Below are 24,973 nucleotides of genomic sequence, written 5' to 3' on the forward strand. Positions count from 1 at the left end.
CGGCTGGAATCTCATCAAGGATGCACCTTAATTGGCCTTAGGGGGCTGAAAAGCAGCAGAAGGCAAGCCCTCCCCACCAGGTCTGATAGTGCCTGCCTCCCTAGGACTGGCATGCAGTTTTCTGATAACATGCTATGTATTATTTATATCCTAATTACTAAACCAAATGTGAATTAACAGCAACTGCAGACTGTGGAGAAAAAAATCCAAACAAACCCAACCTCCAAACAAGGTGGGAATGAGAGGCCCCCTCTGTGAAACTCAGCTTTGAAAAAGAAAGATTTAGGAGGGTTTTTTAAATTGTTTTCCCAAGAGAGATAGGGAGGAAAGCAACTGGGGAAAACTTTGAAAATAAAAACAGGTATGTTACTTTAATGAATTCGGTAGACATATTTTATCAGATCAAGGACAAACCCAATGTTCAGAACCCAACTTTGGGATGCCTCCAAGCAGCCCCATATGGCCTAGGAAGCATTTTACCACCTCTAACTACAGATCTAAGTAAAGAAATGGAGCAAAGCTCATTTGAACACCTTTAAAGGAGCATTGAAAGGAAAGGCAAATTACTTCAGAGAATGCATCTCATTTTCTGAGAAAATAAGAGAAAGTTACATCAAGCTGCACACTTTCTCTGTGAAAGGGGAGCAGCGCAGAAGTCTCCAGTGCTGCCGTCCCCAGGGGAGTGCCCGTGCCACTCCAAGTGCCAGAGACCCCTGCCTTCCACACAGCCTGCCTGCCCTCCTGCCGCTCCCATCCAAAAAATTCCACATAGCTCCTTCTACAGCTTCTAAACACCCTGCCCAGCACACTCCCCTATCCCCCACTTGTTGTTCCTCCACATCCACCACCATCCCCTCCAAAGCCACCCCCTCCATGAGATGCACCCTTTCATGCTGCCTTCTCTCATTCTCCCCAGCCCGTCAGGCTTTCACCCATGTGTGTTTCCACCTTTCTCAGTCTGATCCTCCCAGGGAAGATCACAGTACACAGCACTGAATCCTACTGAATGGCTCAGCATCTCTGCCCTCTCCCAGAGGGCCTGTCGTCGTCATCCATAGTCCACAGGCTGGAGCTGACACTTGCTGTGCAATGCCATTTGTTATGGAGAGGACGCTTCTTTTCTGATATTGCACAGTACTTTCACATTAATGCAGCAGTGCTGTGACAACCTGCTTTTAGCTGCTGTACTCTTTCCTTTGTTTCTGCTCCCCAACCCTCTATTAACAGGGCCCTGTCAAAAGGGCTGGAATAAAAAAGCATTAACTTGCCACTTGCACTTTATGACACTGATGCTGCTGCTCGTAAATCACCTCCTTCTCCCTTGCTCAGCAGAGCTGGGCAGGGGGCAGGAGCTTCAGCACCGGGGCCACCTTGCATTCAGGGTTTGTAGGACACCCAGCATTGGGGATCCCTTGCGCTATAGTCATAAACTTAACACACAAATCAGTATCCTGGATAAACCATGGGATTAGAAGGAATCTGCACACTTCTTGGATTAACCTAAATGGCACTGCTTTGTTTGAAGAGGAGGGACAAAAAAAAAAGCACATTACAGTTAAAAGGAGCATGAGTTGCCCAGGGGCAAAAGTCAGGTTTGCCAGTGCCTCGCCTACAATCTCCTTCTCCCTAGGACTCAAGGGATGGCCTGCTCACAGCAATTCAGGATAATGCACGTGCTTTGCCATTCTCCCTATGCAGTTTAGGGAGACCAGTTACTCCGCAGCGCTGGCAGGGGATTCCTGCCTGCACCCAGCACTCACTCCAAAGGATGATCGCAGCTGGGATGCGGGCAGGGATCCTGAGCAGTACGGCCAGGCAGCACACGCCCACACCTTCTTACAAACTCGCAGACAATCCTCGCCACACAGGGCTCTACAGCCTGCAAAAGAGAGGTCAAAAACCAGCACCAAGGTAACAGAGCAGAGCCTTTGAGCTCAGGCAGGAGATATTGGTGCTCAGAAGTCTGCTCTTGCCCCCTCAGGGCCTTGCACTACAATCTAGCCTCTGCCCCCTCCCACGCTCCAGGATACAGAGATGAAACTCTGCTCATCATGAGCTAAGCTAAAGCTCACCCAGAAGCAGGGGAGCGCATGAAAAGGGCACCACTGTGCAGTGTGCTGTCAGAGGAGACATGCCAAGTAAAGCCCAGGAATTCAGATGGATTTACTGAAGCTGTGCTAGCAACGGCACAGGTGGGGGCTGGCAGAGCTCCAAGCAACCACTGCAGCACGCCAGCTGTTAAATACATCCTTCACCAGGTACCAGCTCACCAGCAGCACAGCCAGGCCAGCAGCTCCCAAAATGCAGAGAAGGTGGCAAGGATAGGGCGATGATGGTGGTGGACGGTACCAGCTGTGCGTGCCCACCCTTATGGGGTGACGGCAGGGATCTCCTTGGTTGGCATGAGGTGGCACAACTACCAGGCTGCGGCCAAGAGGCATTAATAGGACACCACCTTCTGCCCGACATACCGTGATAATAGAGGGGTATTTTGGTGAGGTATTGATGCACATTCACATGTCATCTCACCCCAGAAAGGAGTGGCTGCCACCCCCTCTATCAGATATTTCTGGTTTAATCAAATAAAAGACTGCAGCAGAGAAATGCTGGACTCTATAAACAGTCTGTCATGACCAGCCTGGCTGTACCAAGAGCCAGGGAAGAGCAGAGCAGTGACCCCTGACGATCATGGGCTAGACTGGCTGATGGGGCGCCATATCAGAGAACTGAGGGCACCATCAGCACCCTGCAGGCGAGCTGCCCTGCAGGAACAAGTTACAGCTCAATTAGAGTAATGAATATCAGCCAGCAGAATCTCTTCCTTCATAGCCCAGTGTAGGAGAATCACAGAAGCATCAATAAATCATTACTTCCTCTCTCCTTGCTAACACCACAAGCAAACAAAGGGTTTCCCAGAGCTCACTGCCAATTTCCTCCTGCCCCCATCTGCAGGAGGGGGCTCCCCACAGAGGATGAGGGACAGAGCCAGACCTCAGCACTGCCCTGGGGTGCTCTATATGTCCCCCCTCCCGAGGCAGGCAGGGAAGGAAGCCTTTCCCAGGGCCAAAGGTAGGCTTTTAAGAAGCATCTTTCCAGGATGTCTCATAGGTACCTAAGTGCGGCCAACACAAAGCACAGCTGTGCACAGGCAGGAATGCATTTACCCCCGCAGATCACATTGCTCTCATCTTCACTGCCCTAAGAGCAGTCTCCCCAAAGACGGCACACGTGCCCAGGACACATTGCACACCTCTGCTTCCCCACGGTTGGGCTGATGAGACCCAAACATTTCAGAAAACACTACCAGTGTCCTGGCTGCACAGGCAGCACAGCCTGCTCTCCTGCTCTGCTGGGGCTATCAAAAATGTCACCCCGCTCCCTCTCCATGTCAAGTCCTTCCACACATACCGCTGGTGTTGTTTAAATGCACTCACACAGAAGAACTTGCTCAACAGTCTAGAATAATCATACCTTTCAGAAAAGCATTTTCTAGACAAACAGGCTGACAGCTGAATCAGAACAGACAGGCTGAGCCACCCTGCGTGTTCAAGACTCCCACATTTATGAAAGTGGCCCATTAACGTATGGGAGGCTTTTCTTTACCTCCGCAGGGGGCTGATCCAAGAAAACATGGTATTTTTTTCCTCCTGCCTCCCCAGTTTTTAGTGATCAAGGGCGTTTGCTCTTCTGCATGTGCAGGAATCAGTGCCCTCATTCCAGCAGCTGCTTTTGCAGCCATAGGGGTTTCCAGGCATGGCTGCTGATTTTCACCCTCATGTCATTGCTCCAGCTCTCACAACTTGACAACAAAGGACAGACAAAGTTTTGTCTCCAGTGACAGCTCAGTCTTCACACAGCTGCACTGACACGGACCACTGCTGAAATTACGATATTTATCCCGCTGGTGTACACAGGCACAGGCTGGTTCTTTGTTAACTCAAATCAGAGACAAACGCCACCTCTTAGGTCACATGCCATTTGTCCCCAGTCACTGCCAGACTGTCTGCACACTGTATTCCTTCCAGATATAAATGATTGCTGCAGCAATTTACAAAAATCAACTAGCCTTCGTCCACAGCAGAGTGATGTACCAGATATGGGTACCCCATTCCGAACCACACAGCTCAAACAAATGGGCTGAATTTTAGTTTTTGCATTGCTATGGGAAATTCAGCTCCTTTCTTTTCCCCTTTTTACAGCCCCAATTAGAAATTTTTAGTCCCCAGGCTGTTGGCTAAGAGATATGCATTAATTTATTCTTGTTGGCATGAAGATATTATGCCTTGTGGCACTTAAAAATGCAAGTGAAACAATGGGCAACTGTCCTGGTTACCAAGCAAATAAGATGATAAAAGCTCCAAACAAACCTGCAACATCTGACTCGCTAGCAAGCAAACAAAGACATGGCTGAGCTCTCCTGACAAAGAGGCAGCCCAGAAACAGATCTGGAATTCCTGCTGATACACTATAGTGGGTTTCTAACAGATCGGTCGTCTTCTGCTGTGCACTGACAGCAGCCACTCGAGCGGACAGCCCGCACAAATGAGAAATGGAGAGAAAGAATAGCCAGGGAGAGGGCTTAAGTTGTGCAAATCATGCTGAAGCAAAAGGTAGAGCTCCTGGCAAAAGTCTAGGGACAGTCTAGGGACAGGCACAGGGGGCATTTGGAATAAACAAACCCCTGAAGGTAGCAGAGGGATGCACAGCAACCAAACTTCAACCGATTTCTCTCCTGGGAGCAGGCAGCTTCAGAGCCAGACAGAGGGGGGAGAGACACGCTGTGGAACAATGAAACACATGTAACCCAGCACTGCACACTTGTACTTCCCAAGGTGGGAATGTTTCTTCCTTGGGTCTCTCCAGCCATGCTCAGACCCTGTTTACAGGCCACGATAATCAGAATCGGCCACCAATTCCTTCCCCTTGCAATTCTGCGCCCTCCAGTAACCAGAACACATCTCTTAAGCCAACACACGCTAAGAGGATAAAAGCAGAGACAGAAGTTTTTAAAATAAAGCAGTCAACACATACTTGTATATCTTGCCATTCTCTGCTGCCTTAATTCTTACTGCTCTCAGTGCTTCAGGGGACTTCTCTGTCTCAGCCCACCCCAGGTGAGCAGCCACCAGACATCATAGTCTCTTTAGGGCTACCTGTTTAGCATCCTTTTGGCACAGAATTGTCAAGCCAATTCAATATCAGACACGATCAACATTGCATCTGTGTAGGGGAAACTTATGTTTCTACTTCTATACATGTATATATATGTTATACACACACATATTAGAGCTACAATCTACACTGAAAAACAACTGCAGATAGCCTCTACTTTGATGAAAGCTCAGGATTATAAACCAGGATATATCAAGGTGGAAGGAAAGACGCTGCAGTGAAGTGCTAGCAGTTATTCTAGGACTTTTGACATATTAGCATTAAAAGTTAAAAAAAAAGAGCCCAACAGAAGGGGTCATGCCAGTCTTTGCAGTCTTCATTTTGGTAGCCAAAAAACCCGCTACAGATGCCCTTTGCTCACTGAGATTCACTACAGCTCCTGGATCCCTTGCATGCAATTAGCACAGGTGCATAAGAAAGCGCCTATATTAAATATGATCAAAAATACAACTAATTTCTAACTTCCCAGAGCACTGCGCAGCCTACAAGCTGCTAGTCTCAGCCCATCTTTGTTTTGAACTGGCACAGACATGGATGTAGGCTGAAGATCTGTGCAAGAACAGGTACATACCTGTTAACTGAGAAGGACTTTCCTCCTGCATGCCACAGACTGGCACCTATTTAACAGCACGCAGTTACGTGTTTGAGAAAGGTAATAACTCATGATTCATCTTGCAAGGGAATTTATGATTTATCAGCTTTTTTTTCCAAAATCCTCCCTCTCCTGTGACCAACCTTCTGGCAAGGGACAGAAGGCAGCAAACTAAACTATGATCCTCTTTGGGCATAATTACCCAAAATGACAGACAAATTGTAAAGTGTCTCTTATTGACTTAACAGGAAAGGGGAGACTGGAAAAGAAAAATCAACCCACTGTCTCAGCCCCAGTAAACACGGGAAAGCAGTCCTGGCAGTTGGCGCAGGCATACAACCCAGGAACTCAGGCCAGGCATGAAGGAGAAGGGGCAAGGAGAGTGGGCAGCTCACCATTCAAGGGAGTGCAGAACCTGTGGGTTTGGGCATGAACGATTTGAGTCTGCCACGCAGAGTACAAGTACAACTTTCTGGTATCCACTGTATGAACAGCCATATGTACTTTTATTAAAGTCACTAATGAGGGAAAAGAGCTTACATCCTCACGGACAAACACAGGAAAGTCATCAGCTAGTTTTATTCCTAGACAGATGTAAGTTGCACAAAATTGTAAACCAGACACAAATCCCCAGGATCTTTTTAGCAGCACCAGGATCAGAGCTGCCAGGCCCGACACAGCCGGTGCTCCTTCCTACAAAGCTGTCACTGCAAAGATAAAAACCTGCCTTGCATTACCATGAGCAAACCTGAGTCAGGCCTTGGAAAGTTCTCCCCAAATAAAGATTATTCCAGTGGGAAGGATCAAAGGCAGCTTGCTTGCTGCAGGATCAGTTAACAATCTGGCTAGAAAATAATTTTCCTGTGTCCTGGACTCTTCATGTGGAGTAAACACTGCCTCTTCTGCCATAAAGGGATGAAACTCCCCCTGCACACCCCAAAATAAAAAGAAAGCCAGCAGGGCAGGATCAGAAACCACACTAACTCATACAGAACACCCAGTGCTTTCCTCTGTAATGAGCATTTATCTTTTTCAAGTTACTTGCACATCCTACCTGAAACGCAGCTTACCACAGTGATGTGATCAGATCATACCTGCGACCTACTCTGGAATAAAATGACCCCCAAACCACCATATGGAAAAACCTTGAGTATTTGTTACCAGGAGTAGAATTGCTCCAAGCAATTGCAGAGTAACAGCAACCAGAAAAGCTGGGTTTATGTCATCCCTCTGCTCAAAGAGAGCAGCTCCACATTCCCACAGAGCAAAGCTGCTTCCAAGGTGAGGGGATCACTTAAACAGTCCATTTACCACCATCCCTTCACACAATTCCCAAGTACTTCAGGCAGACTGATATCCTTGAGGACTTCTCCTGCTAATGGTGTTTCAGGCCAGGGACCCAAGAGAGCAAGCACACTTAAAGTTTCTCCAAAGTAGGCACCAAAAAAACCCCCTCATTTCACAGAACAGTAGGGGTTAGAAGGGACCTCTGGAGATCACCTTGTCCAATCCCCCTGCTTGAGCAGGTACTCCTAGAGTGGGGACACAGGAATGTGTCCAGGCGGGTTTTGAATGTTTACAGGGAAGGGACTCCACAACCTCTCTGGGCAGCCTGTTCCACTGCTCTGTCACCCTCACAGTAAAGAAGTTTTTCCTCATATTGAGGTGGAACTTCCTGTGTTCCAACCTGTGCCCGTTGCCCCTTGTCCTGTTGTTGGGCACCACTGAAAAGATTCCAGTCCCATCCTCTTGACACCACCCTTCAGATCTATATAATGTTCCCGTAATACAGATTTCATCAGCAATTTCTCTTCTGTCCACAGCCCCCCAGGTCACAGGCACAGCTATTTGAAATACTAGTACTAGGAAAGCCCAGGATATCCAACCAGCTCCTCCCCAACATTTTCAGGCTGTATAGCTCCAGCTATAACCAGCTCCCACTACTGCAGCGGAAACACAGCTCCCCTGTGCTGAGCAGGTACTTTCCAAAATGGGAATCCCAAACAAGTCTTCTACTTAGGTAGAAGAGCACACCCAGACCCCCCAGCTGCCAGCAGCCTTCATGACTTTAACCTGGGTACAAAATACTCTTCTTTAAGCAGTTTAAACAAGAAGTATGACAGCTGGGCTCCCAGTAAAAGATAACCCTCCAATGGTCATTTGCTTTCAGGTAGGGCACTGTAAAGCTAAGGCAAGAAGGAACACCTCCTTCTGAAAGAGGTAAGGCATCTCCCTCACTCCACTACCATGGATTTTGGTAGCTATATATTTCAACATATTCAGAGCAGCGCTATCAAACCAGGGATGCTATTCATTGTGTGCCGGCTAATTATAGCAAAGTAATTTAAAGACTGTCAAGGGTGCAGGTGCAGGGCAGCAAGGGTATCAGAGGGGCTGAAATACTCCACACAGACTGCGCTGTCAAGAGGTAGATCATGCTAATTGGCCATAGACAAAATACCAAAGTATGCCAATGTGCTTGTTAGCCCAGAGCTGTTCCTGCAAGCACATTTATTCCTGGTAAAGTGGATGTTTCTGCTGAAGCAATCAGCACCCAGACACTCGCCAAATCCAGGGAGCCAATGCAATCAAGCTTTATTGGGACAATGATAACACTAATGCTAACTCATGCCCCAAAATAAACTAAGATACCACTGACATCTATAGCAGTATCATACAACTACAACTGTTACATGCATGATCGTAAAGACAGCACAAGTTAAAAAAAGTGAACTAAAGACCCTGCAGCCTCCTGAGTTGCTTTTTGACTGGCAGAAGGTGGGAGGGGACAGCACATGGAGTTTTTCTGCTGCAAAACTTACACAGACTGCCAGTTTCCATTGACCTAAAAAGTACCTTGAGAACTGCAAGTTTAGCTACGTTTATCAGAGGAATGAGGCTAACTTGCTGTTATCTCCAGATTCAGTTCAAGAACAAATTCTGGGGTTTGTCTACTGGGCTTTTTTACCTTAAAAAAAGATTAAGGGTTGAACTGGATTTGCTGACATTTCACCTATAAGGAAGTAAGAGGTGAGTCATGAAGAAAAGTAATTCATTAGTGTCCCACAATATCTGCAGGGGAAAAATAGCCTATTGCTCTAGCTGCAAGTTATAAACCCATCTCCTTTCACAGCTTCAAGTGGCACAGGCTCCCCAGAAAACAAAGAAATGGGAACAGGAGGGGAATGTCCTCTTAGGACATTGTGCTACAGGCAGCAGAACAGCCATAATCCCATTTTCCTCACTTCCCAAGGCAGCAAACAAAACCTACATTTGTTGGACTGTTCACTTTTCACGTACAAAACTTTCACCCAGCTCTCATGCCTTATTACTGTATTGATTTCTTGCCTCCACTCTTCACATGCCACATTCACCTGTGTCAGCATCCACCTTGCTTAGCAGCATCAGCAAGAGCTAATTTGCTGTATTTCAGGAAATCTTCCTAGCCCAGTGGGACAAATCCCGCAGGAAAGGAGACTACCAGGACTCAAATCACCTCCACTCAACCCAGCAGGTAGTCCCTCCAGTGCACAAGGCCACCACAAGGCAGAGAAGGTGGTGGAAGCTGCCTGACAGCAAGCAAGGGGCTGCAGTAACTCTCAAGCTGTGTGGTTTGCACAACCTGTGTGTGTGCTGTCTCTCCCCTCCGCTTTCACCCCCCTTTAAACTTCTCCAGGTCAAGGCTGATCACCCTTCACCACTCATAACTCCCTACAGCCCAGCTATGAGAGGTTTGGGTGGTCCTCCACATCTGAAGAGTCACACGAGATCAAACATTGCCAATAGTGGTCTTGTTGGGAGAACTTCTTTGCTCAGCCATTAATAGTGTATTAATAGCATTTAAAAGCTTTTAAAGTGACCAGAGCTTGATATCCTTTTGAGATCTTGAGCTTCTGAATGGCAGCTCAAGAATACAGCCAGTTCACATGTATTCATGCACGTAGGAGTCTCAGATGCCGGACCATATCACTGGGCAATGCTTCTATGGGAGCCTGAGACCACAGACAAGATGATGCTTCCCAAAACTGGATGCTGAAGGGGTTTCTTTCCATCAGTGATGTAAAGAATTACAGTGTATAGGCCCCTTGATAATAACCACACAATTATTGCAATGCTGCTGCTATCCCTTGTCATCAAGCTAATGAAAAAACAAATTAAAGGAAACCCATTTTTCAGTTTAAGTCAAAAAAGGTGACTCCAAGGTGGACAAAAACATCATTACTTAGAGGCCAGCACTTCAAGGGACATTGTTTTTTTGTGTCAAATGGAAGAAGTCTTCAGCTACACACGCTTTGATTCAGCCAGGCTCAGGAAAATCCCTAAGCTTCTGCATTAAGTAGGTAACGAATTTTTGTGATCATCATTCTTACTTGAGGTACTGGATTTTCACACAATTATTCTTTTTACATGCTGAAAAACATGGGCTTCCCTGACACTTGAGTTTCTTCCCACATACTCCTCACAGACAGCCAAGCCTGGGAACAGAGGGAAAGGGACCACAGACCTGCCTTCTGGCATGTCATTCAGGTGTGATTTATGACCTGGACACAGCACACTTGATGTTCAAACCATGGTTCCCCCTACATCCCCCTGCAAACACATATCCTTTCCTCAGGAAGAGAGGAAAAAAGGGTATCTTCAAGCAGCCTGGAGAACTACACAATTCACCGGGTTTACCCAAAAAGGAATTGTCACCACATCAGACTGAGAGGCCATGGAGGTTTGGATTTGTCTGCTTGATGGGGAGCTTCAACTTGATTTCTTTAGGCAGCCATCTGGTTTTTACAGGAGCTGCCATGGTTCTCCGTACAACCATTGCAGCACACAGACACTGCACTGAACTCAACTGACAGAGAGCCCTCTACCCTGACAACCTGTCCACCACCATTTCCATATTCCACATGCAAGTGGATGAAAGCCACCTGCACGGTCCATCAAGGCTTTCTTTCCACCTCCAAAGAAGGAGGATGCAACTCAGAGGCTGAGCTGTCGCTGGCCGGACAGGCAGAGGACCTCAAGGGCAGCAGAGCTGGAGGAGGTGGCAAGAACAGTGGGAAATAAACCGACCACATTAGCAGCTGTGGATGTATCACCCCATGCACAAACCCCATGGATGAGAATTCAAGACCTTTTCATCAAGACATCATCCCCACTTCCAGGTGCTCCCCTCCTCCTTGTGGGCAAGTGTCTATTTTTGCAGCTCTTGCCTCACCTTCTCCCTCATCCCTTTGTTTTTATTCAATATACAAGAAGGTTTGGAGCTGGGGCCTGCCCTCAGTTTTCCATACTACAAGGTACTGTCCCCACTTGTACTAGAAAAAAAGGAAATAATTAATAGCTATTACTTAGAAGAGGTCTCATCTGAACCTCGAACCAATGATTTAGCAAGAAGCAATCCACAGCCTGGAATTATCTAGCATGCATAGTCCAACAGGTTGTTTTGTTTTTTTTTTTAATTGAACCTCTTGAGTAGCTGAACAAACTAAAATATCAGCCTCTGCTAGCATGTCAGATCACAGGCACAAAAACACTGTCTTGCAGACCACCTTCACACACAGTCCAGCCTCGGCAGTCTGAGCAGAAAATGGGGACGAAGCAGTGTAGATGGGACCCATCAGGAGGACAGCACATATAGACACCTATTCAAAACCACATCTCGCCAGCATGAAAGGCAGTATAAGCTGGAAGAATGGGCTCACTGTGCTCACAACTGGGTGACACTGCCCCTTCGGCTGTACCAGACGGACGGGAGGAAGGACACCAGCTTCACAACTCTGTCATTAAGTAAGCAGCTTCCAAGGAGGAAGGGAGTGACAACTTCTAACAACTTCAAGAGGCAACAAATAATAAGGAAAAACAAACCCGTGAACTTCCCAAACGACACCACCTAATTCTAAAAAGCCCACACTACCAAAATTTTACTTCTTCTTGCTTAAGCTTTGTTAAAAGAAAACAAGTGTCAGTACTTTGTCCCCTTGCAAGGGAAGCAAACAGCTCTGCCAAGTCAGCTCTGCACCACAGGGCATGAACACAGAAGAGCTGGAATGAAGCTAATGCTCCTCTCCTGCTGCGGTGGGTCGTCTTTGGTACAACTCTATTTCTCTGTTAGTGTCAACTGTGGCACTGGGGATGGGGGTGAAGGGGAGTGGAGAGAAACAGATGCAGTCATGGATCATGTCCTCTGTTCCACTTCTCAAAAAAAGTTTTGAAGCTTTTTTTAAAAATCAAAGGTTTTGGCATGTGATAAAAATCAAGACAAATTAGGCCTGACAAGTAAAGGTCAAAACTTTATTTGGCTGGGAAAGCAAAGTGATGCTCCTCCAGAAGCAGGACCAGGACCCACCACAATTCCCACTGCAACTCAAGACCAGAGGCAACAAGGGTGGTCAGGGTCCACAAAAACAATTTCCAGTGGACCTAAACAGACTATCATTTCAAATTATAACTTTTCCTCTAAATACAACAAGGATTTTGCAGCTCCAGATGCCAGCTCACAGAGAAAGCACCAACTGGGGTCCTCCCATAGGGCCAGCTCTCTGCCAGAGCGCAGGGACCAAACTGGTTCTTGTGCCCCATTAGCAGGAGCACTCAGAAGTGGCCCCAGCAGCAAGGTCAATTATTTCTCCTGGGCCTTGTGACACAGCTTTGTCATGTCCATGCACCAGGCCAGTCCTGGAAATGGTACCTCCTTCCCTGTCAGAGGCTAGTGACCATCAACACAACAGTCTGCACACATAGCCTCAGTAAAGGCAGCCACAGCAAAGCCTGAGTAGCAGCATATCACCAGACCCGTCCGACCAGCATCCCTCCCCAGTGGCACTGCAGCAGTCTCCACCACGTTTACTCATCACCAAACACCGGCTAGTGCAGGCAGTGAGCAGCACAGGCAGCTCTGTCCCATCCTCCTCGGCAAGGCACCAGGCAGCACATCATTAGAAAGAGATCAGATCTGAAAAACCCGGGCAGGTCTGCGAGACCCTGTGAACCAGGGCTGATCTCCCAGGCCAACAGCAGACACTTCCAACCCTCACAGCCCTTGCAAATCCACATACAAATGTGCCTCTTCAGTAAAATAAATTGAACCAACTTCTTGGCCATGGCAGTAACAGAAAGTCTCAATTTAAGGTTTTCTCTCTGGAACAAATGCAATGCACGTGCATTTTAATTTAAACATCTCTGCACACAGAGCTCTATTAATACCGTGGTTTGTAAAATTTTGGTTATAGCATTGACCATCAAGGATGTCAGCATCTGTGAAGTCTAATTTTCTTGCAGACTATCTAGTGCTATAGTTGCACACTAAGACCGCTTGCACTTCCATCCTTATAAACCCCTCTTGGAATTGATCCTTTTGCCAGTGCCCAGACTGACAGCTCATATGCTGAATACATAATCCTGGCTGGGAATGACAAAGTTTAAAGCCTTCATGAAGGAGTGAAGCTGGGATGCTCTTAAAAATTCTGTTTTTATGTACATCTGGGCTATACAATTAAGGGAAGAATAAGAGGAGGCTGCCTCTGTTCCAGAATCAGAACTCTCCTAACAATGACCTCAACAGACAGGTTCAACTGTTTTCCATGTTTCAGCCACTGATGGATGTAAATAACCATTTTACAATATGGGATTTGGCTTTCCCTACAGGCATTAATAAGCCCCAGAACTTGCAAGGGTCTTCTCAGGTCAGCCAGTGACCATAATATAGTCTGGTTTTGCCAAAGCCTTTCCCAGTGTACAGCCTGCTCAAAGCACAGAGGTTACTCTTTTCTTGCAAGCAGAGTCCTTTACGTAATTTTCCCATCATCACTAACACCAGCACATTTTTCTCCAAGGACAAGCAATTCAAATTCCTTCTCTCTGCTCTTCAGTGTATTGCTCCCTCTGTACTTCACACAGAGCAACAATAACAAAAAAAAATTTCTATGAACCTTCTGGTTTATTGGTTTCAATACAAATCTCCCCTGCTGGCTTCCCCCTCCCCCCCCCCCCCCACTAAGAGTTCATCTGATGGAATGCTGGAAATCCTGGAAGGAAACAAAAGAGTGGGATCATGAGATGAGATGCGCAAACACAAGCACAGAGCAGGTGCAACTCAGCAAGCCCAGACACATTCAAACTTCATGCTCAAAGACATCTGCCAATCCCCGTTGGCTCAGAAAGAGCAGCCGAGGCTGAGCTGTTGGTGCCCTGCTCAAGGTGAAGACAGCATAAGACTGATCTTCTGAAGCATCACAAGACAACAGTGGCTGAAGGTGGGACACCTTTCAGCAGACCTGTTGTGTAGTACATACCACTGCTGAGTGGTCATCAACAACTTTCCCATGGGCTGACAGCAGTGTTGATCAGCTTAAGTTTGCATCCACTAAATTTCAACATTAATGAGAAAGTCAGCTGAGCCACAACCCTCTTATGTGGCCTCTTGACCATATCCCCACTTACAGGCAGGGGAGCAAGGTCCAGCGAAGAAAGCCGCTTGCATGGGGTCCCATAGCTGGTGGCAGATTTGAACAGAATTCCCTTACGTCAATTATGGAAGTACGTTGCTCAATAAATATTCACAATTCAGTCACTACTACACTTCTGGCAAATGGGGCAAGAGGAAAGGTGTCTGCCTTTGCTGTCCTCCACGGTCAGCACCTCGCTATCCATATTGAATGAATGCTCCTAGTCCAAAACTGGCAGTTCTTCCCTTTGAAGTGAGAAGTTGATCATCTTCCAGATGTAAGCCAGGTAAGGAAGTCTAGCCACCTTCTCCTGATGAAGAGCATTCAAAACCCATACAGCAGGCAGCCCAAGTGTCACAAATTTGATTGGTAAAATGCAGGACAACAGCACTGTGTAACACAGTGAAATGCTCACAGCCAGACAAGCACCAGGTACAGGGGCGCAAACGACCTTGCAGACACTGCAACCCCACAAGGAAGCTAGAAACCAGACTGTGTCTATCATCTCCAGGCAAGTGCCTCTCCAAAGCCATAGAAGAAAGTAGCACAGTTGTTCTTTCCAGTCTGCTCCCTCACCTTGCCCTTCCTCCAAGGCAAACAGAGCCACAGCCACAGCCACATCACTCAAGAGTGGTCATGGGCTCTCAGACATCTCCCTACTGCTTGCTCACTTCTGACCAAAACAGCCTTTATGTTGTTCAACCCTCAAACTGGCTTAACACTTCCAGCCCAAAGCAAATCCACTGGGACCACCCAAGCACACACCAGTGCCACCCCACCCACGCTCAGCCATTACACAGCTGCAGGAGCAATAGGCACAGACTGCCAACAATGCTCATACATGGGCGACCAGGTCACAAAAGCAAATTTTATCTGATATCAAAAAGCCTAATTATTTTTAATCAGAGTAAAAGTGAGAAGAACATGACTTCATAGCCAAGCAAAAACAGAGGCTAAAGATCATTAGCATATTTCTACTTTAATCATTCTGAACTGTGAAAGACTGCAGAACTTCTGGCTAAAATGTCAAGTCTTTAGCCACAGTAATTAGAAATGGTCATAATTCCCCTGTATGTGTAATTTAGTCTCAAGACTAAAAACTTCATCACAAAGCATTAGCAGCTCTGACATGATAGCATCTCTTATTGCAAGAACGCAATGAAAAATGCTTCATTCTTTCAGTTTCTTGCATGTGTCAAGAAACGCAACCTCAGCTGCAAAGTGCTAACAGCTGCTTATAGACTAAAAAGAAAAGTTTTATTTTTGGACAAAGTGCTTGTTCAGGATCTGTGCGAGTATTGTGATTAAGCTCTTACACCCATTGTAAGCACCGTCAAATCTGCAGATAGCATATAACTATGCAGGCTCTAGCACAGGACATGGTCTGTACGACAGCCTGCACCACTGTCACCTTCTGTTTGGGAGCAACAAGAGGAACTCTGCCAGGGGTCAGGACAACAGAGTTTAAAGCTGGACTTGATGGAGGGAGAAACTCTTACAGCAAAGCATAATCGCCAAAGTTCAGTTTCCAGCAACTGGGGATTTGCTATCAGAACACCTGATCATTTGATTGACACCATACAACCAACTTCATGCTCCACAACCATCATCGTCTCCACACTAGCGTGGAAGGTTTGTCAGTACCTGAGCTACAACAGCTTGCTCGCTGCTTCCCCAGCAGTCCTACACTGGCACCAGCCTCAGCACGTGCTGCTCTGTCACTGAACCAACACATTTGCTATTCTGGCAGAAAAGAAACCAGATTAGAAGCAAAGAGTTTTCCAGCAAGCCAGTGAACTTAATTGAGAGCAGGGCCAAGGAGCAGAGGCAGCATGGGGAAAGGCTAGACAGTGGCGGCGGGTATCGGATGTGGGCTCAGGCTCAAGGAACAGCCACAGCTATTAGACCCATGCTTTGAGCCCTGGCATGCCCCCATCTGCACTCCTACGCTACCCCACTCTGCACAACACACTCCAATCTTGAACCCGTGTCGATGCTACAAAACAAACCAGGACGAAGGGGTTTCAAAATTACTCCTTTGCAGAAACCTCTCTTCTCTTTGTGGCTTGGGAGGTGAAGCAGGAGAATTTGACGTTGTTGCTAGGCTGCACAAAGTAGTCTCTTATTTTTACCACATGCCTGTTTATTCTTGTAGAAAAAGATACAGTAAATAGCAATCTAAGGCATCCTCAAAATGCTTGTTATACTCTCAGCTGGGTCCATTTTCTCACCAGACAGTCCAAAGCTTCTTGGCCATCAGCATAAGCACCTTCACACCCAGACAGTCCCCTTCTTGCTCCTCCAGAGACACATGAAAGTGTGACCAACCAGAAAAGGCCTCAGTTGACCAGAGAATTTAAACCCACATCGCAAACAATTTTTCAGTTATTAAAAAAAAAGTTAATTAATTTTGAAAAGGCTATTAATAGTCATTTCAAAGCTATTTCCTAACAGCTTATTACAGCTGAGCAGCTGATTTGCAGCAGCCAGCATAAGCATCCCCCTGCAACTTAGCACTTATTTTTGCACCCCTGATATTTACCAATCCAGCATTTTATGGCTGCCATTCCCCTCCTTGGTGTGTAATATTAAACTTGATGTGGAATACAGCCTGGGTCAACACAGACAAGAGACAAGCCAAGACCAATCATGGTGCCTGGTGCTCCTGTACAAGGGTCCCACAGCCAGCAGCAGACCACTGGGGCCAGCCACTGCCCTGCTCCCTGCCCCACCGGGAGCAGAGCAAATAAGTCTTCCTCGCAGGCCAAGTGTCACCCGTAGTTTGGCATCCTCAAGCACAGCAGTTCACTTTGCACTCCTTGTGCTGCTGTGGTACAGCATGAAGCCTCCAGCCAAACCTGGAATAACTCCAGACTCCTGTTACAAAATTACACATACCCTCATAACGATAGCAACATACAAGCTATTTAATCCAAAGGAAGGACCCTTATTATTTGCTAGACTCAGCATTTGTCCCTTCCTCACACTGAGCAAGCCTCCTGCTCCTAAGGATGCTTTCTAAATTGAACCTTTTACAGCTCCATATAAAGCTTTGAAAAGCCTGCCTTCTGCAGTGACTGACTCCAGAGGACACCCTAAGCTCCAACTTAACCTCCACATTTTTCTGCCACTCATACATCCCTTAAGCATCAGAGCACACAGCTGGAGACAAAAGACCAACCTTGTGATGACGGGCACCTTCCCATTCAATCAGAAGCCACAGCACTAATGCTGACAGCTTTGCTGCAGCAGTATTTGCTTGGCATTAGATATTAGCAGTTGTCTCTTGCACTGTCAATAGCTGGAGGCAATTATCCTACATACTGTTACCAGCCGGCACAGCACTGGGCACACATTTCCACTTGTCTCAGCAGCAGCAGCACCTGTCAGCCCCCAAGTTCGTTACGGCCTTGCTCACTACCGCCATGCCTGCCAGCATCACCACTCAAGACCTCCACCATGGGCGTGCAGAGCCAGGGTTCAGCTGTGTGCAAGGCTGGCCATTCGGCAAGCAGCTCGCTCTGCTTGCAGTTCACAAGCTGCCCCCAGTTCAGGAGCACGTGGCCCAATCCTTCCCTCTCACTGCTGGCTTCACTATCTATCCCCTGAACGGCACTTGACTTGAAATGACTCTTAATCACCCACAACAGAGCTAAAAGGGAAGTACAGAAGAGTAAAATCAGCAGGAATATCAGCTGAAGTTGGGCATTTCTCACTGGCCCAAATTAACTTCACATCATCTGAACCTTCTGGTGCCCTGGCTTAGCCCTAACTTGCTTCTTAGAGGCATTATGTGTTTCTAAGAAGGATTTGTTGGTTGGGGTTTTTTTTTCCCCTCCCTACAGCTAACCTCTTTTAATAGCAACACTGAGCCACAAGGATTTCAATACAAAATTCTGCCGCATTTGTGATGAAAAGACATCAGCAAAGAATAAGCTTTAAATAATAAATGGGAATTATTTTTTTGACTAGAGAAGCCAAGGCATGAATTTCCTGCATCTATGAAAGGTGAGCAAAAAAAAAGGTTAAAATCAAGAGGAGCTCAGAAGAAAGGTAATGTTCCTAATAGCGGACAGCAGCAGCAACAGCAGCCCGAGCATCTCCTACGAGCATCCTCTCAGCAGCCTGCTGCGGGCAGCTTTTGGGAGATTTCTTGCTGTTGGCTGCAACTGTTGTGCAACCTATTGCTCACCTGGAACCTGACTGCACTGCTAACCAAGCCAAGGCTTACTTTTACAATGGTGACTCCTGTTGGCTACTCTCTCTCCCTGCTAAGCACACTAACACTAATCATTAGATGTGTTTTTCTCCCTGTTGTGATTGGGGCAGCATGAATTGTCTCCTAAATCACTGTCACTAATTAGTCTCAGTGCCCTTATTAAATCGAAACTGGGTGACAAATTGTTTGCACCCTCATCCCAGACATTCAGCAAACAGTCTCAAGCAAGCCTTCAGTGAGCAGATGCCTTCTCCCATGAATAAAAGCAGGTTGTGACTTCAAATCAGCTCTTTGGATCTGGCAGGATGCAACAGCAGAAAGTCAGTCACAGGCACAGAGCACTACTGCAACTGCAGAGCAGCAAATTATATCCTGCTGCCTCATGCATCATCAGGCAAGTTCCGGTGCTGGAAACTTAATGGCAAAAAAAAAAAAGGAGCAGATGCAGGGAAGGCTCTTCTGTTTCCTGCTACCCAGTCTAAGGGTATTTGGGAAAGTTATATCTGAACCAGATGAGAGTGCTCACAAAGTCACCAGCAATACTGCTTTAATATTAGTGCATTTCTAATAGACTGTCAGGAGTCAGCCTGGCAGGCTGCAAGCTTTCTTAAGGCTGTAGCAAAATATAGTCTGAAAAATGAATGTAAAGTCAGCAAAGAAATGCTTTTCCTGGAAGATTTTGAAACTGGTATGAACGAGGTTGAGAGATGCAGGAAGGCTGCTCCAGAAAGCAGCCTGGGAGAAGGCCCCCACACCCACGGCAGTGAGAAGACGTCATGCCACACAAGCAAATGAAGCAGGGGGCTGCAGAGAAAAAAACTCATGAGCAGCAGCCTGGAGCTATACCACCATGGGGTTTTAAAATCTAGTAGTTTAATAAGGTCTTTGCTCTATAACTAGCTTAAGGGCTTATTGTTACACAAAATGTCCCCTCCTGTCTGGCCATTCTGCTGGACTGCAGAAATGCCCCAGCCTCACAGGGAGGCCAGCTCCCAAACCAAGCAGCCGGCAGAGAGACCTGGCGTTGCCCTAACACACATACAGGCTCCCCAGGTAACACTCATCTCACTGAAGTGTTCTGCAAAGCACACACCCACGCTTACTTACATGCTGAGTTACTGCTAATCAGAAATTCAATGGCATCTGAAGGAGTGTCAGCAGCACACTGAAATAAAGGAGTTTGTCACCATTTTCAGCCAGACGTTAAAAGGCCCATTTGTAACATTCACGTGCATTTGTGTGCAGTTACCCATTCACTGATACAAAGAGTTTTCAGCATGTGATTCCCACAGCTATCCCGAGGCCCAGAAGTGTAAAAACCCCATGAATTAACCTTATTTGAAAGGCCTATTTTAATTTCAGAAGCCATATTGTCCCTCAGAAACCTCCGCTCAACAGCCCCCTGCACTGTACAAGCCATAAGCAACCTCTCTCCCATGACACCTGCATGGGCACAGGGCTCCTACCTGAAGCTGTGGTACCCGAAGGGTACCCTTCCTCCTCTGACCCCCGCTAGGGCCACAGCAGCCCACTTGGACTTTCCGTAACTACCAGTATCGCTGACTCAGCTGTAATTACTGTCATCACAGACACAGGCAGCTGCCATGTCTTCTACTGGCCCCCAGGACAGTACAGGTCTGCTACTAGTGTCATGGTGTGTTGGTAGCAGGCAGATGACGATCACCCCCTCACTGCCCTTGTGGTGTCAGGGTGCTGCACAAGTAGACTCCCCTGCAGCTGAGCAGCTAGCACAGAGACAGCCCCATGAGTGCTCCTTACTTACCCCAACTGGGGCTCCTAGTTGGCAGACACCAGGGTTATCAAGTCATCACGTACACTCCTGAGAGGAGGATGCCCCTCACCATCTCTCCAGGGCATCACTTACATGTTTTTCTGTCTTGCTGTCACAATTCTGTGGCAGCACACCCAGCCCTTCAATTCCTAACCTGCAAGTCAGTGCCCAGGGGACCCTTACCTAGACCATCTCCTCCACATGAAACTGCTGAGCTTTCATTTTGCCCCTGACCCACAGGGCTGGCTCTCCCCAGACCTCACTCTCCAGACCCGACATCCACAGAAGATGTCTCCGGCTTCCCTTTGAACTCTCAGTGCTCTCCCCCGGCAGGAATACGGAGCCCCAAAAGGCTCCTGTGTGCCGAAGCCCACGGCGGTGGGCACCCACCTCTGCAAGACACCGCACCCCGCTCCTCCCAGCCTAGGCCAGCAGCTCCCAGGAGCGCCAGAGAGGGGACGGCGAGCAGCCGCGGCAGCTCCGGACTGCCCAGCTGCTGCTCCGCCGCCCACCCCAGCACAAACCCGGGTCGGAGCCGGTCTCCAGCAGGAAAGCCCCGCTGCCTCACCGCTGCCTGCAGCCCCCGCCCCGGCGGCGCACCCGAGGGCCGGCAGAGCCGCCGACCCGGACGGCCCGCTCCCCGACGGCGCTAGGCCCCGCGGCCCGCCCGGCCCGGCCCACCTGCAGCCGCTGAAGGTAGGAGGCCGGCGCGTAGCCCGTCTCGCCGGAGCCAGCGCGGGTGACGAGCCACCAGTGCTGGTTGCTGCGCTCCAGCAGCAGGAACGTCTCCCCGGCGGCGAAGGGCAGCGAGTTGGGCTCGGCCGAGCGGAAGCTGTACAGGGCCCGGTACATGGCGGCGGTACCGGCACCCCCAACCGCCGCGGCCCGGCTCGGCCCGGCCCGGCACCGACCCGCCCCAGGACGTCACGGCCGCGCCACGCCCCCGCAGAGACCCGCCCAGCACAGCACCGCCCCCTAGCGGCGCGGCGGCCCCGCCCCCTGCCCCGCCTCGCTCAGTGCGCCCCGCCCGCCCCGCCGCGCCGCCCGAGAGCGGGAGCGCGAGCGCCGCGCGGCAGGGGGCAGCAGCGGTTCGCGCAGCGGAGGCGCCGCCGGGGCCCGACACAGGCCAGACCCGCCCGCCCCGGCCAGGTCCGTCGGTGTCCCCGTGTCCGTGCTCCGTCACGGCTCTGCCTGGGCCGCTGCCGGGGCGGCTCCCACCTCCCGCCCGCCCGTCCGTTGCACCGGCCCGTCCGACCGCCCCCCTCCAGGCCGAACGTCCTCCCTTGCCACAAGCGCATCGCTCCCCCTCCCCTCCCTCCTCCGTCCCCGCCGCACCCAGCCGGGTGCGCCCCAGAAGGCCCCTCCTCTGGGGATCCCACGCCTCAGCAGTCGGTGCCATTAAATCCCCGAAGTCCCCGCGGGCCGGCGAGCCCCCACCCAAGCTCTGCTCCTGGCACACAGGGGGGCTTCACCCACGGGGAGGTCCCCGGGGGCGGTCCCTTCGCCCTGCGGAGAGCGGCCGTGCCCCCGACCCCCAGCCTGGAAATAGGGCGCAGCCAGAGCAGGGGCCTGGCCCCAAACCGTGCCCCGTGGCGGACACGGTGACCTGGCGCGTGGCCAGGGGGATGCGAGTGCGCTGCCTGTCGGGCCAGGGGCCCTCGGAGGGGACACAGCTGCCCCCGGTCCTGTGCACCTCTATGACTTGTTGCCCCATTCCAGGAGAACAACTCTCTGGACCACCACCCCGAGCAGCCCAAGGACCCTGCTCCCCCCGCAAGACATGAGCAGCTCTCACCAGGCCCCCGCTGCCCTTGCCGGGGGTCCAAGCCCCTCCTGCTACCCTGGGGAGGTGGGTGGCAGCCCTGCAGCCCTCCCTCTTCCCTAGCCAGGGCTTTCTCTGTGCTGCCCTAAGGACAGGAGGAATTTTCCACCTGGCAAAGCCAGCATCGAGAGCCCAGCACAGGGCTGATGGCAGCAAGACAGGAGGGCTCGCGTTATGACATCCCAGCAGGACTGGTGCACATGTTCTTGCAGCCAAGTCCACCACAGAGATGCCCTGCTCTGCCCTTGCCCTCCCCTGCATCCCGCTGAGATGTGGGGATGAAGGGATGCAGAGGTGGAATCAGCCCACAGACACATCCCCCCACACACCCCCACACCCACACCTCCCCCCCCCCATATTCTAGCAACAGGGGAGATGAATTCATCCAGAAAACACCAACAATCAAAACCAGGCAGTGGTTATACAATAAAAGCCAGGCTTGCAGCTCCCACGATCCCCTGCCTGCTCTCAGCACAGCCCCACCACAACCCAGTTTTCCCAGTACTGCTGGCTGAGGTAATTCTGGCTGAGCCTGGTTACAGCCGTGAGGATGGAGGATGGACAAGGAGTGAGTGGCTGCCTAGGCCCCCCTGCTGCCAGCAGCATACTGGGAATTGCTGCGGTGAGCTGAAACTGGGCACATTCAGGTTGAAAAGGTGACAGGGGGCTCTGAATGGGAACTGTGCGATGCAGCCGGGCTGAATCCTTCAGGGAGCCTTACGGGGTCTGGCCTTCATTCCTGGTCATGGTCCTTTCCATATGCTTGGTGGGGGCATGGTCTGATGGTGGACAAGGAGTGGGCAGCTGGGAAGCAACACTTCAGGAGGGCAAACCTTACCACTTGTGGGGTTTTTACTCTTGGTATTACCCAGACCCTGTGGGGCTGGGATCCACCCTGCCTGCCCATCCCCTGCCCGCGGCACCACAGCCCATTCTGGTTTCGGCTGCAGTGTTTGCCCTGTGTCAGGCTCCACTCTCAGGCACATCCCCGCTCCAGGTGAGTGAGCCCTGGCCGCTCCCTGGCACAAGCCCAGCTCCTGTTTGCACTGGGATAACAGCGCTTTATTTCCATGAAGTCACCAGCACAGGCTGTGCTGGGAGGCAAAGGCAGCTGAGGGGGATGAAGGCACCCACCTCTCACACACACGGTGGCAGCACCCTGGCGTCTCCCTCTGCTCAGCACAACATGCCAGCTCTGCCAGCCAGCAGCCAGGAAGGGGCCTGGATTTCCTCTGCAAGGGCTCGTGCAAACCCTCCTGCAGCCGGGTACAGTGCACTGGGGGCAAAGAGCCTCTGAGGGCACTGGGAGGCCAGGACAGATTCCTGCTGCTGAGGAATCGGCTCCAAATTTCAAGTGTGGGGCAATTCATCTTAGACAGGGAGGAGCAATGAGCAAGGATCCCACTGCATCATTTGCAGGTCACTTTTAAAGCCAAACTTGAGACCTCAGATAATAACACTTGCATCCCTTGCCCTCAGAGCCATGGGGACAAGGCTCACCATAAGTACCTGAAGGGCTCAGCACGTGCAGGGCAGCCTCTGCCGAAGCACTAGCAGCCCCCACGCACCCACTTTCCTCGGGGGCCATGGAGGGGAAGTGTTGCACAACAGCACTCATATGATTGAAACACAAACTTGCCAGCTCCACGTACACTTATACAATTCTCACCGCCTGGTCGTCAACACATTGCAAAACAGCAGCGGGATCAATCGTTCTACTTTTAGGTATACAAATATTATTGTACTCTCGCCAGCCCTCTCTGGGCTAAAAGTCATATGGGGTGGGAGATGCTGTGGGCCCATGGGTCCGGGAACAGCAATGCCAGTGTGCCCCACAGGGACTGGGGGTGTTTGTGAGTGGGATGGGGAGGCACTGGGATGTGTCTTGGGCATACCTCTATTTCCTGATGTCCTGGCAGCTCTCCCTCCTGGAAAACTTCATTAAAAGGCTGTAGTATGGGACCCCCACCACCACCCAGATACCTTGAGACACCCCCCCTGCCAGCATTTGGCCCCAGCCACCCTGCCAAGGGAAGCGGGGCCACCTGGGGAGGGGACAGTGCCCTGCCAGTATTACAGGCAGGAGGGGCAGCCCTGCCTAGCTCTTCCAATCTCAGGACAAAACTGGCAGGGTGGGACAGCCCCAGCCCCTCTGCAGGCAGTGCCACGTGCCCTTGCCTGTTCCAGGGATGCTGCCAGCAGCTCCTGCGACTCTGCTGGAAGCTGGTCTGGCCACCTCCTCTCAGGAAGGAGATTTGCAGGTGGGAGAGCTGCCAAAGCTGCCATGGACCAGAGGTAGCCATGCCGGGGAGCAGGAGGGTGAGCTACACGAGGCCTGGGACTGCACTGTGTTCACTTACCCACAGCCAGGCCAACCCGTACTGTGGCACATGTTGCAGCTGGGCACTGCACAGGGTTGGTCGGCTGTTCGATGGCGGCTGGCAGTCAGGATGCATGCATGTCTCTGCCCCCAAGCGAGACAGGGAGCTGGGCACACACACAGGAGGCAGGGACAGGTTTGGGGAGCTCTGCACCCCGCGCCATGTACACGGCCCCGAGCAAGCTGGGGTGGCTGGCGGCTGGGAATGCAGCCCCATATCCAGCCTGCGCAGTGCACAGACTGGCACCGCTTTCAGGGGATCTCACCCCTACAGCTACTTCTGCTCCCTTACGGGAGGAGCCCCAAAAGCAGTGCTGCCTGCCAGCAGTGGGGACGGGTGCTCTGCCGGGCAGGGGCAAACCTCACTGCTGCATCTCACTGGGACATGGCATTCTGTGCTCAGCCCAAAAACACCAGCGAGGGGCTGTTCTGCCAGCAGCTGTTTCTCTGCAGAGCCCAAAGCATGAAGGAGCTGAAGCTGTTCAGGCAGTGGTGGCTGGCTCTGGGACCTGCTCCACTCTGCCTGCTTGAAGGGCTGGGGCTTCTGCAGGGCTT

The 24,973-nt window shown here is 50.3% G+C and overlaps 1 protein-coding gene across 2 annotated transcripts in view; it reads right to left on the reverse strand.

The window, feature by feature from the left end:
* NCKIPSD (NCK interacting protein with SH3 domain) overlaps positions 1-21,147 on the reverse strand; it is a 54,242-nt gene extending 33,095 nt beyond the window's left edge. The window contains exons 1-2 of one of the 2 annotated variants that reach the window (XM_064453793.1): positions 20,898-21,031; positions 19,532-19,589 (exon numbers count right to left, since the gene is read on the reverse strand). Coding sequence is in view for 1 of the 2 variants with exons in the window: in XM_064453792.1 (XP_064309862.1) it covers positions 20,898-21,068 (171 nt within the window). In the remaining variant the exon portion in view is untranslated. Of the gene's footprint in view, positions 1-19,531; positions 19,590-20,897 lie in introns of both variants that reach the window. The other variant, XM_064453792.1, reaches the window with a different exon arrangement.
* Positions 21,148-24,973: the final 3,826 nt, after the last annotated feature.

This window comes from Phalacrocorax carbo, chromosome 6 (genome assembly GCF_963921805.1).
Source record: "Phalacrocorax carbo chromosome 6, bPhaCar2.1, whole genome shotgun sequence".
In the NCBI taxonomy this organism is placed as follows: domain Eukaryota; kingdom Metazoa; phylum Chordata; class Aves; order Suliformes; family Phalacrocoracidae; genus Phalacrocorax; species Phalacrocorax carbo.